The sequence below is a fragment of the Typopeltis vanoorti genome, chromosome 9, assembly GCF_054136105.1.
Source record: "Typopeltis vanoorti isolate ZY-2024b chromosome 9, IOZ_Tvanoo_1.0, whole genome shotgun sequence".
NCBI lineage: Eukaryota > Metazoa > Arthropoda > Arachnida > Uropygi > Thelyphonidae > Typopeltis > Typopeltis vanoorti.
Window position 1 is genome coordinate 42,270,712 of NC_143557.1, and position 13,132 is coordinate 42,283,843.

At 35.3% G+C, this 13,132-nt stretch overlaps 1 protein-coding gene across 2 annotated transcripts in view; it reads right to left on the reverse strand.

The window, feature by feature from the left end:
• Window positions 1-242: 242 nt before the first annotated feature.
• LOC150103007 (uncharacterized) overlaps window positions 243-13,132 on the reverse strand; it is a 200,216-nt gene continuing 187,326 nt past the window's right edge. For both annotated transcript variants that reach the window (XM_090398150.1, XM_090398151.1), the window contains exon 13: window positions 243-1,060. In XM_090398150.1, coding sequence (XP_090254276.1) covers window positions 968-1,060 — 93 coding nt within the window. In that variant the 3' untranslated portion in view covers window positions 243-967. The remainder of the gene's footprint in view (window positions 1,061-13,132) is intronic.

Below are 13,132 nucleotides of genomic sequence, written 5' to 3' on the forward strand. Positions count from 1 at the left end.
TTTTAAAATAGCCAAATAACAAATAACTGTCAGCTTGAGGTTTACATACACATTAGTTAAAACATGTAGAAAGACGATTACTCACATGACTCCAACCAAATCACCACACGGGCAAAACTACGTGGTCAGTCGTTCCAGGAATTAAATTGTTCACAGATTGTAAAGCAATGGTTGCAATAAAATTATTTATTGTGGTGTGGGGTACACCATGTGAAGAAATGGCTGGAGAGTCTTACAAGGTTAGGATTTAATAACTTATTTTAATAGCATTATGACACATCACAAACTAAATTATAAACATTATTCGTTAACTGGCTTATATTTTGTTGCATTTCAAACCACATTACATGTAACAGTTAACATGAATAGGATTTGAGTCTGTAGCCTATTAGTGTCAAAGCAAATGCATTACCTATTTGGTCACTAAGCAGTGACAATGTTTGTCAATCTTGCCCTTGTATGCTGTTTTGGTTTATATTACTTAATAGGGGAGGACAAAAAAAAAAAAAACATTTAGTGAAATAATAATAAACTGGCAGATCTCAAATATATGCCAGGATTAGTATTAAATGTTTCCAAAAAAGATTTTTTAAAAAAATCGTTCGAGGAGATAGTTTCCTTAGAATAATGTGATGAATTTGACTAGTGCATGATGTCTCAATTTTCAAGATTATGGCAAGTGAACATTAGATACTGTTAACAAGCAGTGTGCTTCAGTTTCAAATACTAAGACAGAAATCTTTTTCGAGTAAATAAATAAATGTAATTATAACAATCACCAGTATCATAATTTCTCTCATGACCAACAAAATGCTGAATATAACTGCTTAACTGTTAGAAGGCAGGTAAGAGATAATTTAAAATTCCATATAAAACTAAGACACATTAAACAAAATGATATATATTACAATTATACTGAATTTATACATGTAGCAACTGATCAATAATAATAATTTCTTATACAAAATTAAGTATGGCATGGGAAACTTTTTTTTAGTTCTTGACTTCTTTGTACTACATTATGCTGCTCATTCAAGTAGGCTTCACCGGATTCTTGAGTCTATAATAAATTAACAATTATGATGAGCAAAATAGACTTTTTTTCTCATTTGGATTTTTAGAAAAATAAACTCTTCACTAATACAGAATAATATCACTATCAATTAATAAATAAACACTAAACATTTAGTATACATAGCAATACTACAAAGCCATTCAGAGAAATCATTGGTGATACTCTGCTACTGACAGTGAAATTCTGATCTCATTTTTAATGGATTCTGATAATCTTGTTAACTTCCAATTTGGAAGTTAACAAGATTATCAGAATGTCAATTATGGCTATTTCAAATAGATACACCACCTTTTACTTTTGAAAGTCCTTAAATCCATAACAGATAATTGAGAAATCAAAGGAATATAACAAGGACTTGTACTAAATTTTGTAGATTAGGAAAAAAAAAGTGACAAGGAACCGGGGTGGGGGATTATCCAAAAAACAACAATTATGAAGGGACATTACAATGAGCAATTGTTATTATTTGAACTGTAAGTCCCATCCCATCTTCCCTTTTCATGTTAGGCTTGATGACCTGTCATGGCTGAATTACTTGATTTCTTAGAAGCTTGTCTAATGCTTATGATAGGGCAGTTAATCCTGCCTGCAAACTGCATGTGTTCTTCGGGCAGATTTACAGTATGAAAAACCTTGTCACTTCCACATGAGACCAGCTAACTAACCTTCACTTGAAAACCCCTAAAACGTTTCCCCCCCCCATTCTAGATAGGACAATTCCACCTAAATCTTTCCAAATGAAGTGTTTTATAATATCATGCTGAGTTGTAAGTCATCAATTATAATGGAAAGAAGTGCTTCAAGATAGTTTGATGTAAAATCAGGTAGAGGGCAAGAATGCACACATCTCTGTCATTATTCATCAGTTATATTATGGGGAAAAAAAAGGGATTAAGCCTAATATCAAAATTGGAGATATTTAACTCTGCTATTTATGCAGGTGATATCATCATCGATTTCCTGATATGTACCTCCTAAGGGATGTTCAGGTTACTATGACAGCACTACATGATTATTAATCTCGACAATTTTCCTCTAACTGAATCTATTACTTGTGAGCACTTCAATATTGTCATATCAAACATTTTGTGCTTTTAAGGCACGTCTGACTGAATCAATCCACCTAGATCTTCGTCTTCCTGCCATATTGGCATCAAATACCTGTTTTGCCTTTTCTCACTCATTCTATTAAGTGGCCATACCACCTTAGATCAGCTCTGCTCAAACATTCTTGAATGTTAAGTTCCTTGCTAATATCTTCATTTTAAATATGATTCTGCAATTGATTCACTCCTCTATTTTTCTCAGAACCTCATATCTGTGTTTCTAGTCTTTAATCAAGAGCTTTATTTCTGATCCAACCCTCAGATCCGTAACTTAAAACTGCTTTGAACACATATTTTACTTGTTCTATAACAGGGGTGGGCAAACTGCAGTTCACAAGCCGCATGCGGCTCCCAATGCTACTCTGTGCAGTTCCCGAGACAATAATGGTTTTCATTGCCATTTTTTCTAAACTTTCATATTAATAATCTATAGTAGTATAGTATGTATCAATATTAGAATATTTTATTTCATAAATGCTTTAAAGATAAGTAAAAAACATATATTTTGAAACTTTGCATTTTTAGCTTATAAATAGTACCAGCCATAAATGGTTGTTAATGTGGATTTTATCTTATTTGGTTGGTAAAAAGCGTTGCGACATTTTATGGCCTGTGTCGCTCCCGTCAAAATTAGTTCTAAAAGTGACTGCTATGATCGATGCATTACCCACTGCCTGTTGCCTGAACTCTGCATCATCACTCTTCATGCAGTACACACAAGTTATGCGCTTGTGGTAGTAGCGGAACATAACTAGTGAATTTTAGTGTAGATAAGTACTTTTCTGATTAATAAATAATTAAGATTGATTTTAGCAAAAGTTATAAAACCCTTGTTTAAAATGACTGAGCAACAGAAGAGTATAAAATGGAAATATGAACAAGAAATGAGTGTTTAACCAACAATGGGAGGATGATTTTAACTGAAACAATACGAAGGAAACAGTTTATAATGATTTTGAGAATAGGTTTGAGAAACTAAAAAAAGTTTACACCATGTTTTGAATTTCTTGTGAATCCTTTTGTGATTGATGTCATCAACAATGGATGTCCTGTTGTTGCACCTTTTACTGTGGATGTTGCTTCAACAGAGACAGACATTACTGATCTTCAGGAAGATGTGGGTTTGAAGCTAGTACATAAAAGCTCATCTGTAACTGACTTTTGGAAACAAATCCCAGAAGCAAAGTATCCCAATCTTCAGAAAACTGGCTTCTGACTACTCTTTGTTTTTGGGACTACTTACTGCTGTGAATTTCTCTTCTCTGTAATGAAATTTGTCAAGTCAAAATATCGTGCTATCCTTACTAACAGCCACCCCACCGAGCTTCTCAGAATAGCTTTGACATCCTACCAGCCAGATTTTAAACTATTAACTGCACAAATGAAGAACCAATCAAAGCCTTCAACGAGTAGAGATTAAACATATTCTTCTTTGGGGAGGTAGGACTACTATATAGTTTTATTATTTATAAATACAATTTTAAAATAATATTTTCTGTGGCTCTAGAACATTCAAAAATGTATTATATGCAGCTCTTATTACCGAAGAACTTGCCCACCAATGTTCTATAGCATCTCCATTCAGAATACAGCTGAAGTTTTCTATGCTCCTGCTTATTTTCATAGTTTTGGTATTTTTATTGCTGATTTTCATAACAGACTTACATTAGATGTGTTTAGGAATACATCATCTGCATAAAGCAAAGAAGTTAAGTTTGACATCTCCAATTCCACTTTTTTCATAAGGTCATGAATAAGAGTGGAGATAACGTGCATCCTTATCTTACCCCTGATTTTATATCAGACCATCTTCTTGTATTTCCTTCAATTCTAACTACTAACTGACAACTTAAATACAGACTGTATTACTCTGTATAATTTTCATTTAATTCATATAATTCTGTTTTAAAAAGTTTTCTCTGGGCACCTTGTCATATACCTCTTCCATATTTACAAAATTTAAGTACAGATCAATGTCATATTCCCACGATTTCTCAACTATTTGTTTTAAAGTGAAAACCTGATCTTGACAACTTCTATTTGGCCTGAACCCAGCATGTTCTTCTCCGAGTTTCTCAACCTTTTTTCAAGTATGCTTGCATAAATCTTACATGGAACACTTTGTGAGAATTACAGATGAATTTCTCTACTTTCAGCTTTATTCCCCTTTTTATAGATGGTACTACAATATTATCAATTTGACCTTCTGACCAGGCACTTTGAATTATGCAATGTATCCACAGCAAAACTTTTATACCTCCATACTTAAGAATTTAGCAGCTTTTCCACATTTCAAGTTTTTCATGGCTTTTTCTACCTCATATTGATATGTACTCCCCTTTGCATTTCCTCTCAAAAATTTTCGAGTATGGTTCTGTTGTTGCTTGGTCTGTTGAACAGTCTTTCAAAGTAATTACTCCAGGTGGTGCTTAAGGGTCAAAGCTGTATAACTGAGAGGAGACCTCCACAAAGCCTTTAAAGGAATGCGGAGAACCAACCAGGGCTTCTGACCTAATGTCTAATCCTCACCTTCTCGTGGTGCACCCTGTTGGGTATCTACCTGGATACTGAACGAACGAGGATGGGCTGGCAATTTGGGATTTTGCCAACCAAATTGTATTCCTATTTGGTCAGCTAAATAACCAAAATACAAAATTTCATGCCGGCTGGGACATCACTCGGTTAAACAAGGCCCCTGTTGTTTTCGCCAAGGAACCAGGGTGAACAGCGAAAAGTCAGCTACTGGAACAAATCTGAAAACACACCCCAACTCAACATCACCAGAGTTAAAGATCGGTATTATCAACATAAGAAGCCTGAATGGCAAAGAAATGGAGCTAGCGGAGGAATTAGATAAATACCAGATCGACATAATAGGAGTGACTGAAACAAAAAAGACAAAAACTGGTGAGATCTTTCTGAGCAATAAATGCAAAATGTAATATTCAGGCAATGACAATCAAGGAAAAGAAGGAGTAACCATAGTATTCAACACAAAATACGAGGCTAATCCTCTTGAATGGCACGCAGTGTCAAGTAGAGTGATTTGGGCAAATATGAGAATGGGGAACTGGACAAGACTTATTTGTGCCTATGGCCCCACAGAAGGTTCTACTAAAGTAGAAGTGGAGGAATTTTTTGAGGCTCTAGAGAAAGCTACTGACTACGATGAAAAAGAAAAAGTTGGTCCTTGTTGGGGATCTAAATAGCAGAGTAGGAAGTGGTTGTGAGACATACAAAAATATTTTGGGAAAATTTGGAGAAAAGAGCAAAGCTAATAATAATGGCAAATACCAGTTGGATTTCTGCTCAGGGCATGGACTGATTATTACTAACACCATGTTCCAACATAAAAATGTGCACAAATTCACATGGAGAGAAGAGGCAAGGAATAAGAAAAGTCGACTATGTCATTGTTTATAGTGATGTTTTCTCCCTGGTGCAGGACACAAAAGTGTACAGAGGATTTGAAATTGGAAGTGATCACTATTTAGTCTTGAGCAGGATAAAATTGAATTTCATATTGAAAAGAATGACATGTAAGAAAGTTTTAAAGCGAATAAAAGTTCAGCAGCTCTCAGATGTGAACTGTAAAATACACAAACATCATTGAAGGAAAAATGAAAGAGTTTGAGAACAGGAACCAAATCTTGCAGATTCGGTGGCAAGCCTTGAAGAAAACCCTGATTGATTCAGCTAGAGAGGCATGTGGTGAAGTTGTCTGCAAGGATAGAAAAATTAGAACTCCATGGTGGACACAGGAAGGTAAAGAGGCAGTGAAGGAAAAGAAGAAAGCAAATCAAAAGTTCCTGGCAAATAAGTCAGCTTGTGATCTTAGAGAATACAGAGACAAATGTAAGAAAGCTAAACACTGTGTAAATTAGCTAAACAAGAGTCATGGGAGGACTTTGGCAAGAATATAGAAAATCAATATCAAGAAGGTGGCAAAATATTCTGGAGGTTGTTGAAGAAGCTTAGGAATGGAGGAAAGAGTGTTGTAAAAGGAGTTAGAGATGACAAAGGTGACATCAAAACAGGAGAAAAAGATATCCTTGAAGTATGGAGTAATTACTTTGAAAAACTGCTAAATGAAACAAGCAGTGATGACAGCACTGTGGCAAAAAACACTGACCAGGCATGCAGTCAGGAATACATATCCATACTTGAAGTAGAAAAAGCCATTAAAGGCTTGAAATGTGGAAAGGCAGCAGGAGTAGATGATATGTGACCAGAAATGCTGAAGTATGGTGGTATATGAGTCTTACAGTGGCTGCACTGCATAGTTCAGAATACCTGGACCGAGGGACGAATTCCAGACGATTGGAGTAGAGCTCTCATTGTACCCATATATTTAAAGGGAAATAAAACTGAATGTGAGAATTACAGAGGTATATCCCTACTGAGTGTTCCTGGTAAGATATATGCAAGTATACTTGAGAAACGGTTGAGAAGAATTGTGGAAGAAAAGCTTGGTGAAGAACAAGCTGGATTCAGGTCAAATAGAGGCTGTCAGGATCAGATCTTCATTTTAGGACAAATAGTGGAGAAATCATGGGAATATAACAAAGATCTGTATTTAAGTTTTGTCGATTTTGAAAAGGCATATGACAAAGTGCCAAGAGAAAAGCTATTCAATACGCTACAGTAATATGGTGTCAATGGGGTCAAGCAATACTTAGTCTTTATTTGAGTTGTAAGTCAGCAGTTAGTATTGAAGGAAGTACAGGAAGATTGTTTAATGTTAAATCTGGTGTGAAACAAGGATGTACATTATCCCCTCTGTGATTCACTATCTATATGGATCACATTATGAAGGAAAGTGGTAATAAACATGATATCAAAATTGCAGATGTTAATGTTAGCTCTTCGCTTTATGCATAATATGTTATACTTCTAAATAAATCCGCTACAAGTCTGCAAGATTCCCTGACTAAACTGAATAACTGTTGTAATAGATATGGTATGAAGGTCAGCAATAAAAAGACAATGAAAATAGGCAGAATCATTGAAAATGTCAACTGTGTTGTGAATGGAGAACCTGTGGAACAAGTAAAACATTTTGGCTACTTAGGCATGATTTTTAGTGAAGATGGTAAATTAAATATGGAAATAGACAACAGAATCAACAAAGATGGTATGGTAGGAAGTCAACTGAATAAATTCATATGGAATAAGAGAGAAATTAGTGAGAACACTAAATTAGCTGTATACAAGAGAGTGTTCAAAACAGTTTTAACAGATCTGAGAGCTGGGTCAGAAGTAAAACACTTGACCATAGATTAGAGATCGCAGATATGAGAGTCCTGAGAAAGGTTAGAGGCATGAACAGATGGCATTAATGGCAATATCATATTAAAAATGAGAATATTAGGAAAGAACTTGACATTGTCAGCATCCAGTAATGCGTTAGCAGAGCTAATCTCAGGTGGTATGGTCACTTTAAACAGAATGGGCAAGGAAAGATTAGGAAAACAAGTGTTCTCTGCCAAGTTGGCAGGAAAACGACCCAGAGGAAGACCAAGATATAGGTGGATTGATACGGTACAAAGTGCCTTAGACAATAGAAATATAAGATCTGGTAATGTTGGAGTCTTGACAAGTAACAGACTGATTTGGAGTAAAATTGTAGATAGGAAATTAGTAATGATGTAAATTTTTCATGTAGTACTATGATATCCTGTACACCCCTTGAGGGTACATTGCAGGAATTTGATGATGAAATCTAGGATATCCTTAATTTCAGTTTTCATGTCACCTTTATCATCTTTGATTCCTTTTACAGTACTCTTTCCTCCATTTCTAAGTTTCTTCAATAGCCTCCAGAACATTTTGCCCCCTTCCTGATATTTATTTTCCATACTCTTACCAATGTCATCCCCCATGACTTCTGTTCAGCAACTTTTACACATAGCTTAGCTCTTCTACATTTTTCTCTGTATTCATTTAGGGCATCTCCTGACATATTTGTATGAATTTTGGTATGCTTTCTCTTCTTTTCTTGTGTCCACCATGATGTTCTTATTTTTCTATCCTTGCAAAACAACCTGACTGTGTTTTTTTCAGAGTTTGCCGCTAAGACTCCAAGGGTTGGTTCTTGTTTTCAATTTATTTCATTTTTTTCTTCAATAATGTTTGTCTAGTTGAGTTTACAGTTTATCTGTAAAAGCTGCTCAACTTCAATTCCTTTACATAATGTTCTTATGAATGTGATATCCATTTTTATCCTGCTTAGTACTAAGTAAGTCATTTTCAATTTCAAATCCTCTGTACACACTTGTGCTCTGAACCAGATAATGAACCTTATCAACAATGACATAGTCAATGATGCTTTTCTTATTTCTTGTATCCTCTCTCTCAATGTGAACTTGTGCACATCATTATGTTGAAACATGGTGTTAGTAATGACTAATTCAAATCCTGAGGCAGAAGTCCAGTAAATACTTATTAGCTTTACCATTTTCTCCAAATTTTCCCAAAATGTTTCTATATGCCTGGTGGGATTCATTTCCTACTTTGTGTTCAGATCTCCAACAAGGATCACTTTTCCATTTTCTTTGTCAGCTGCCTGTTCTAATGACTTAAAAATTTCCTCCACTTCAAAGGAAGAAGTGAAGCAGTTTTTTCCTAAATTCACCAAAATTTGAAACTACCTTCCAATAAAGAAGTTTATCTTCATGTCTGGTGTCGAATGCTATCGCTACTCCTTCCTTCCCTTCATAATTATTGCTTGAAAATATCATCCTATACTTATTATTTAGTAAGATCTCGCCTGTTTTTATCTTCTTTATCTCAATAATGCCAATTATGTTCACGTGGTACTTTTCCAATTCTTCTGCAAGTTCGATTTCCTTATATTGATGGTTCCTATCTTCAGTTTTCTTCTAGATGTTGAGTTAGACCTTGTTCCAGTAGCTGACTTTTTCACTCTTCACCCTGGTTCCCTGACAAAAGAAGTGAGGGCTTGTTACTGGGCAACACCCCAGCCAGCATTAAATCTCATGCTGTACCATCATATGCATTTGTAGTGGAAGCCAATAGAGAGTACAATTTGGTTGGCTAAGTGCTAAATTGTCAGCCCATCTACATTCATTCAGTACCCAGCAGATACCTACTAACGGGGGGTACCATGTGAAAGTGAGGATTGGATATTAGGTCAGAGGCCACAGTCAGTTATTTGTATTGTCAAAAGGTGATGTGCAGGTTTCCTCCCAGTTATTTTTTGTCTTTGATCCTTAAGCAATCCCAAGTGATAATATATTCATAAATAATTCACTGTAAGTCTCCAGGATCCCTTAACTGAACTGAATAACTGCTGTAACGAATTTGGTAGGAAACTCAGCAAATAAAAAGACTGTGAAAGCAAGCAGGGATTCTGAAAACACTGCATTCTGAATGAAAAACCTGTATAACATTTCGGCTCATGTTAGAAGCTTAATGGAGTAAAACAAAAATGGGAAAGAATTAAAAGAGCTGTTTAATTCTTCTATATATCTACAAGGAGTAGAGCACAGAACTGCCACACACACAGAAAGGCAACAAAATTAAGAAACTGTACAGAAAAGTAAAATCCTAATATGAAAAAAGGAAACTAACAATGGTCTAGCCTTCCTAGACACCTTAGTATGACATGCCACACCTGGATTTTTTGGTAGTACTCCCAGAAAACTCGGGTTTATCATCCTGTAAACTCAAGAAAATTGACTGTAGAACCTACACTATTTCAGACATTAAAAAAAATATATATATAGTGTTAAGGACTATGAGATGGCAGCACTTGTTTAGCCATCTATCTCTGATTGGCCACCAGTGAAGACTAAACTGCCCACTCGGTCTCCAAAAGTTAGGACCAAAAATGGCCTCACCTACTCCCTATAAGGGAATGGGAATAAAAGGTGTTAGCTGATTTATATATATATATATATATATATATATATATATGACTCTTTTTAAGTATGTTTAAGGAATCTAGTCTCATTGCACCTTAAATAGGAACAAGGACCTTGTACTTCATGACATTTGGAAGTCTCTTATACATTTATATAACCTGCAAGGTCTACATTATGACCATTTACAAACTTTCAGTTTTTAGATGGATACTGTTATATGCTTGACTGACCTATGCTATTATTAAAGATACATAATTCAAAAAACCTGCTGCTTTGAGTTCAAATTTTTTTGTACATTCTCTAATATGTTTATTTTTTTTTGATAAGCCTGTCAACAGGCAGCAGAACATATATATAAATTTAGTTTATGATTAATGCCTCCATAATGCAGCTGGAATAACATCAGACTTCATCTGAAGGAGAATTAGCTGTTCTCATGCAGAAGAATCAGGATCTTTTTATCCTTCTAGAAACTTTTTTTTTCTTTTATCTGCATGGGCAAATCAGTCAGAGAACGAATGTAATTGACAAAACAAAAATACTATTAGTGAGCAGATAACATAAGGATAAATTGTGGGTTGTATGGTCTGGGATATTTGTACAAAGAATCCGTGGACTCCTAGGAGGTGCCACATAATAAAATTATTTTTCTTATTAATAGAGACCACCAGGGAGTCGGAGACAATCAAGGGAGACTACATACTACACACACACACACACACCAGCTATCATACTTATTCTTGAATTCATTCACACTACTTGCACTCACAACAGCTAATGGCAATCCATTCCAATTATGCACCACCCTATGAGAGAAAAATCTAGCTTAAAAACCTAACCCCTTTCATTCTCAGCTTCGAAGGATGCCTTCTCTTCTTTTCCCCACCCTCCATAAATTGAAAAATTCCATCTACTGACATCCTGTATGACACTTTCAAAAGTTTGTGACTCTCAATCATATCATTCCCTCTTTCTCCTGTTTGCTAGTGTCTGCAGTCTACAAATTCTCAATCTGTATTCCACAATCCTGATCATTTTTTAATACTCTCCTTTGCACTCTCCACTATATCAGAATCACAATGGAGACCAGCAGTGCACATAATATACCAAGTGACGTCTTATCAAGAGGCTAATCTTTACACGTGAAAGTTCTTTTCAGTATTGCAATTGTCTTTGGAGTTGTATTTGTAATCTTTGCTACATGACCCTGAACTTTAACTTGCTATCTACTAACATTCCAAGATTCCTAGTCTAATCAGCTTGCATACACTAGGTTGACAGCTTTTAGTAAAAAAAGGGTACTCATTAGTTGAACAACCTCTTCTGCATTCAGAAGAGTTATTCTTTCATGTTCATTCTATCTTTTATTTGCAGCATATCGATAGAATTCTTGTGGGTTGTCTTTAGCTTGCACAGCCAGTTTCTTTTCATATTCAGACAGCTTTCCGTACAACAGTTGTGACTATTCTAGCCTGTTGCTTATAATTTTCATAACTGATATCATCCTTAAGCACATGGTATTCCTTCCATTATCCATTTCTTGTGTAATCTTATTAAGCAAACGATTCACATCCATTTGAACTCCTACCCTATTTATTCTTCCAACTCTCAGGACACATTCTGATATTGCATCATTTAATCATCATCATCAAATTCCTGCCGTGTACAGGATATGATAGATACTACATGAAAAAAATTACATCATTATTAATTTCCTATCTACAATTTTCCTCCAAATCAGTCTGTTACTTGTCAACACTCCAACATTAACAGATCTTATATTTCTATCGTCTAAAGCACTTTGTACCGTATCAATCCACCTATATCTTGGCTTTCCTCTGGGTCGTTTTGCTGCCAACCTGGCAGAGAACACTTGTTTTGCAAATCTTTCTTTGCCCATTCTGTTTAAGTGACCATACCACCTGAGATTAGCTCTACTAACGCATTCCTGGATGCTGACAATGTAAAGTTCTTTCCTAATATTCTCGTTTTTAATATGACACTGCCATTGATGCCATCTGTTCATGCCTATAATCTTTCTCAGGACTCTCATATCTGTGGTCTCTAGTTTTGGTCAAGTGTTTTACTTCTGACCCAGCTCTCAGATCCATAAGTTAAAACTGGTTTGAACACTGTCTTGTATACAGCTAATTTAGAGAAATTCCGACTAATTTCTCTCTTATTCCATATGAATTTATTCAATTGACTTACCACCATACCAGCTTTGCTGATTCTGTTGTCTATTTCTATATTTAATTTACCATCTTCAGTAAAAATCGTGCCTAAATAGCTGAAATGTTTTACTTGTTCCACAGGTTCTCCATTCACAACACAGTTGACATTTTCAATGATTCTGCCTATTTTCATTGTCTTTGTCTTTTTATTGCTGACCTTCATTCCATATCTATTACAACAGCTATTCAATTTAGTCAGAGAATCTTGTAGACTTGTAGCGGATTTATTTAGAAGTATAACATATTATGCATAAAGCGAAGGGCTAACATTAACATCTCCAATTTTGATATCATGTTTATTACCACTTTCCTTCATAATGTGATCCATATAGATAATGAATAACAGAGGGGATAATGTACATCCTTGTCTCACACCAGATTTAACATTAAACCATCTTCCTGTACTTCCTTCAATTCTAACTGCTGACTTACAACTCAAATAAAGACTATGTATTGCTTGATATAATGCCCCATTGACACCATATAACTGCAGCGTATTGAATAGCTTCTCTCTTGGCACCTAGTCATTGCCTTTTCCAGATCAACAAAACTTAAATACAGATCTTTGTTATATTCCCATGCTTTCTCAAGTATTTGTCGTAAAGTGAAGATCTGATCCTGACAGCCTCTATTTGGCCTGAATCCAGCTTCTTCTTCACCAAGCTTTTCTTCCACAATTCTTCTCAACTGTTTCTCAAGTATACTTGCATAGATCTTGCCAGGAACACTCAGTAGGGAAATATCTCTGTAATTCTCACATGCAGTTTTATTTCCCTTTTTATATATGGGTACTATGAGAGCTCTACTCCAATCATCGGAAATTCGTCCCTC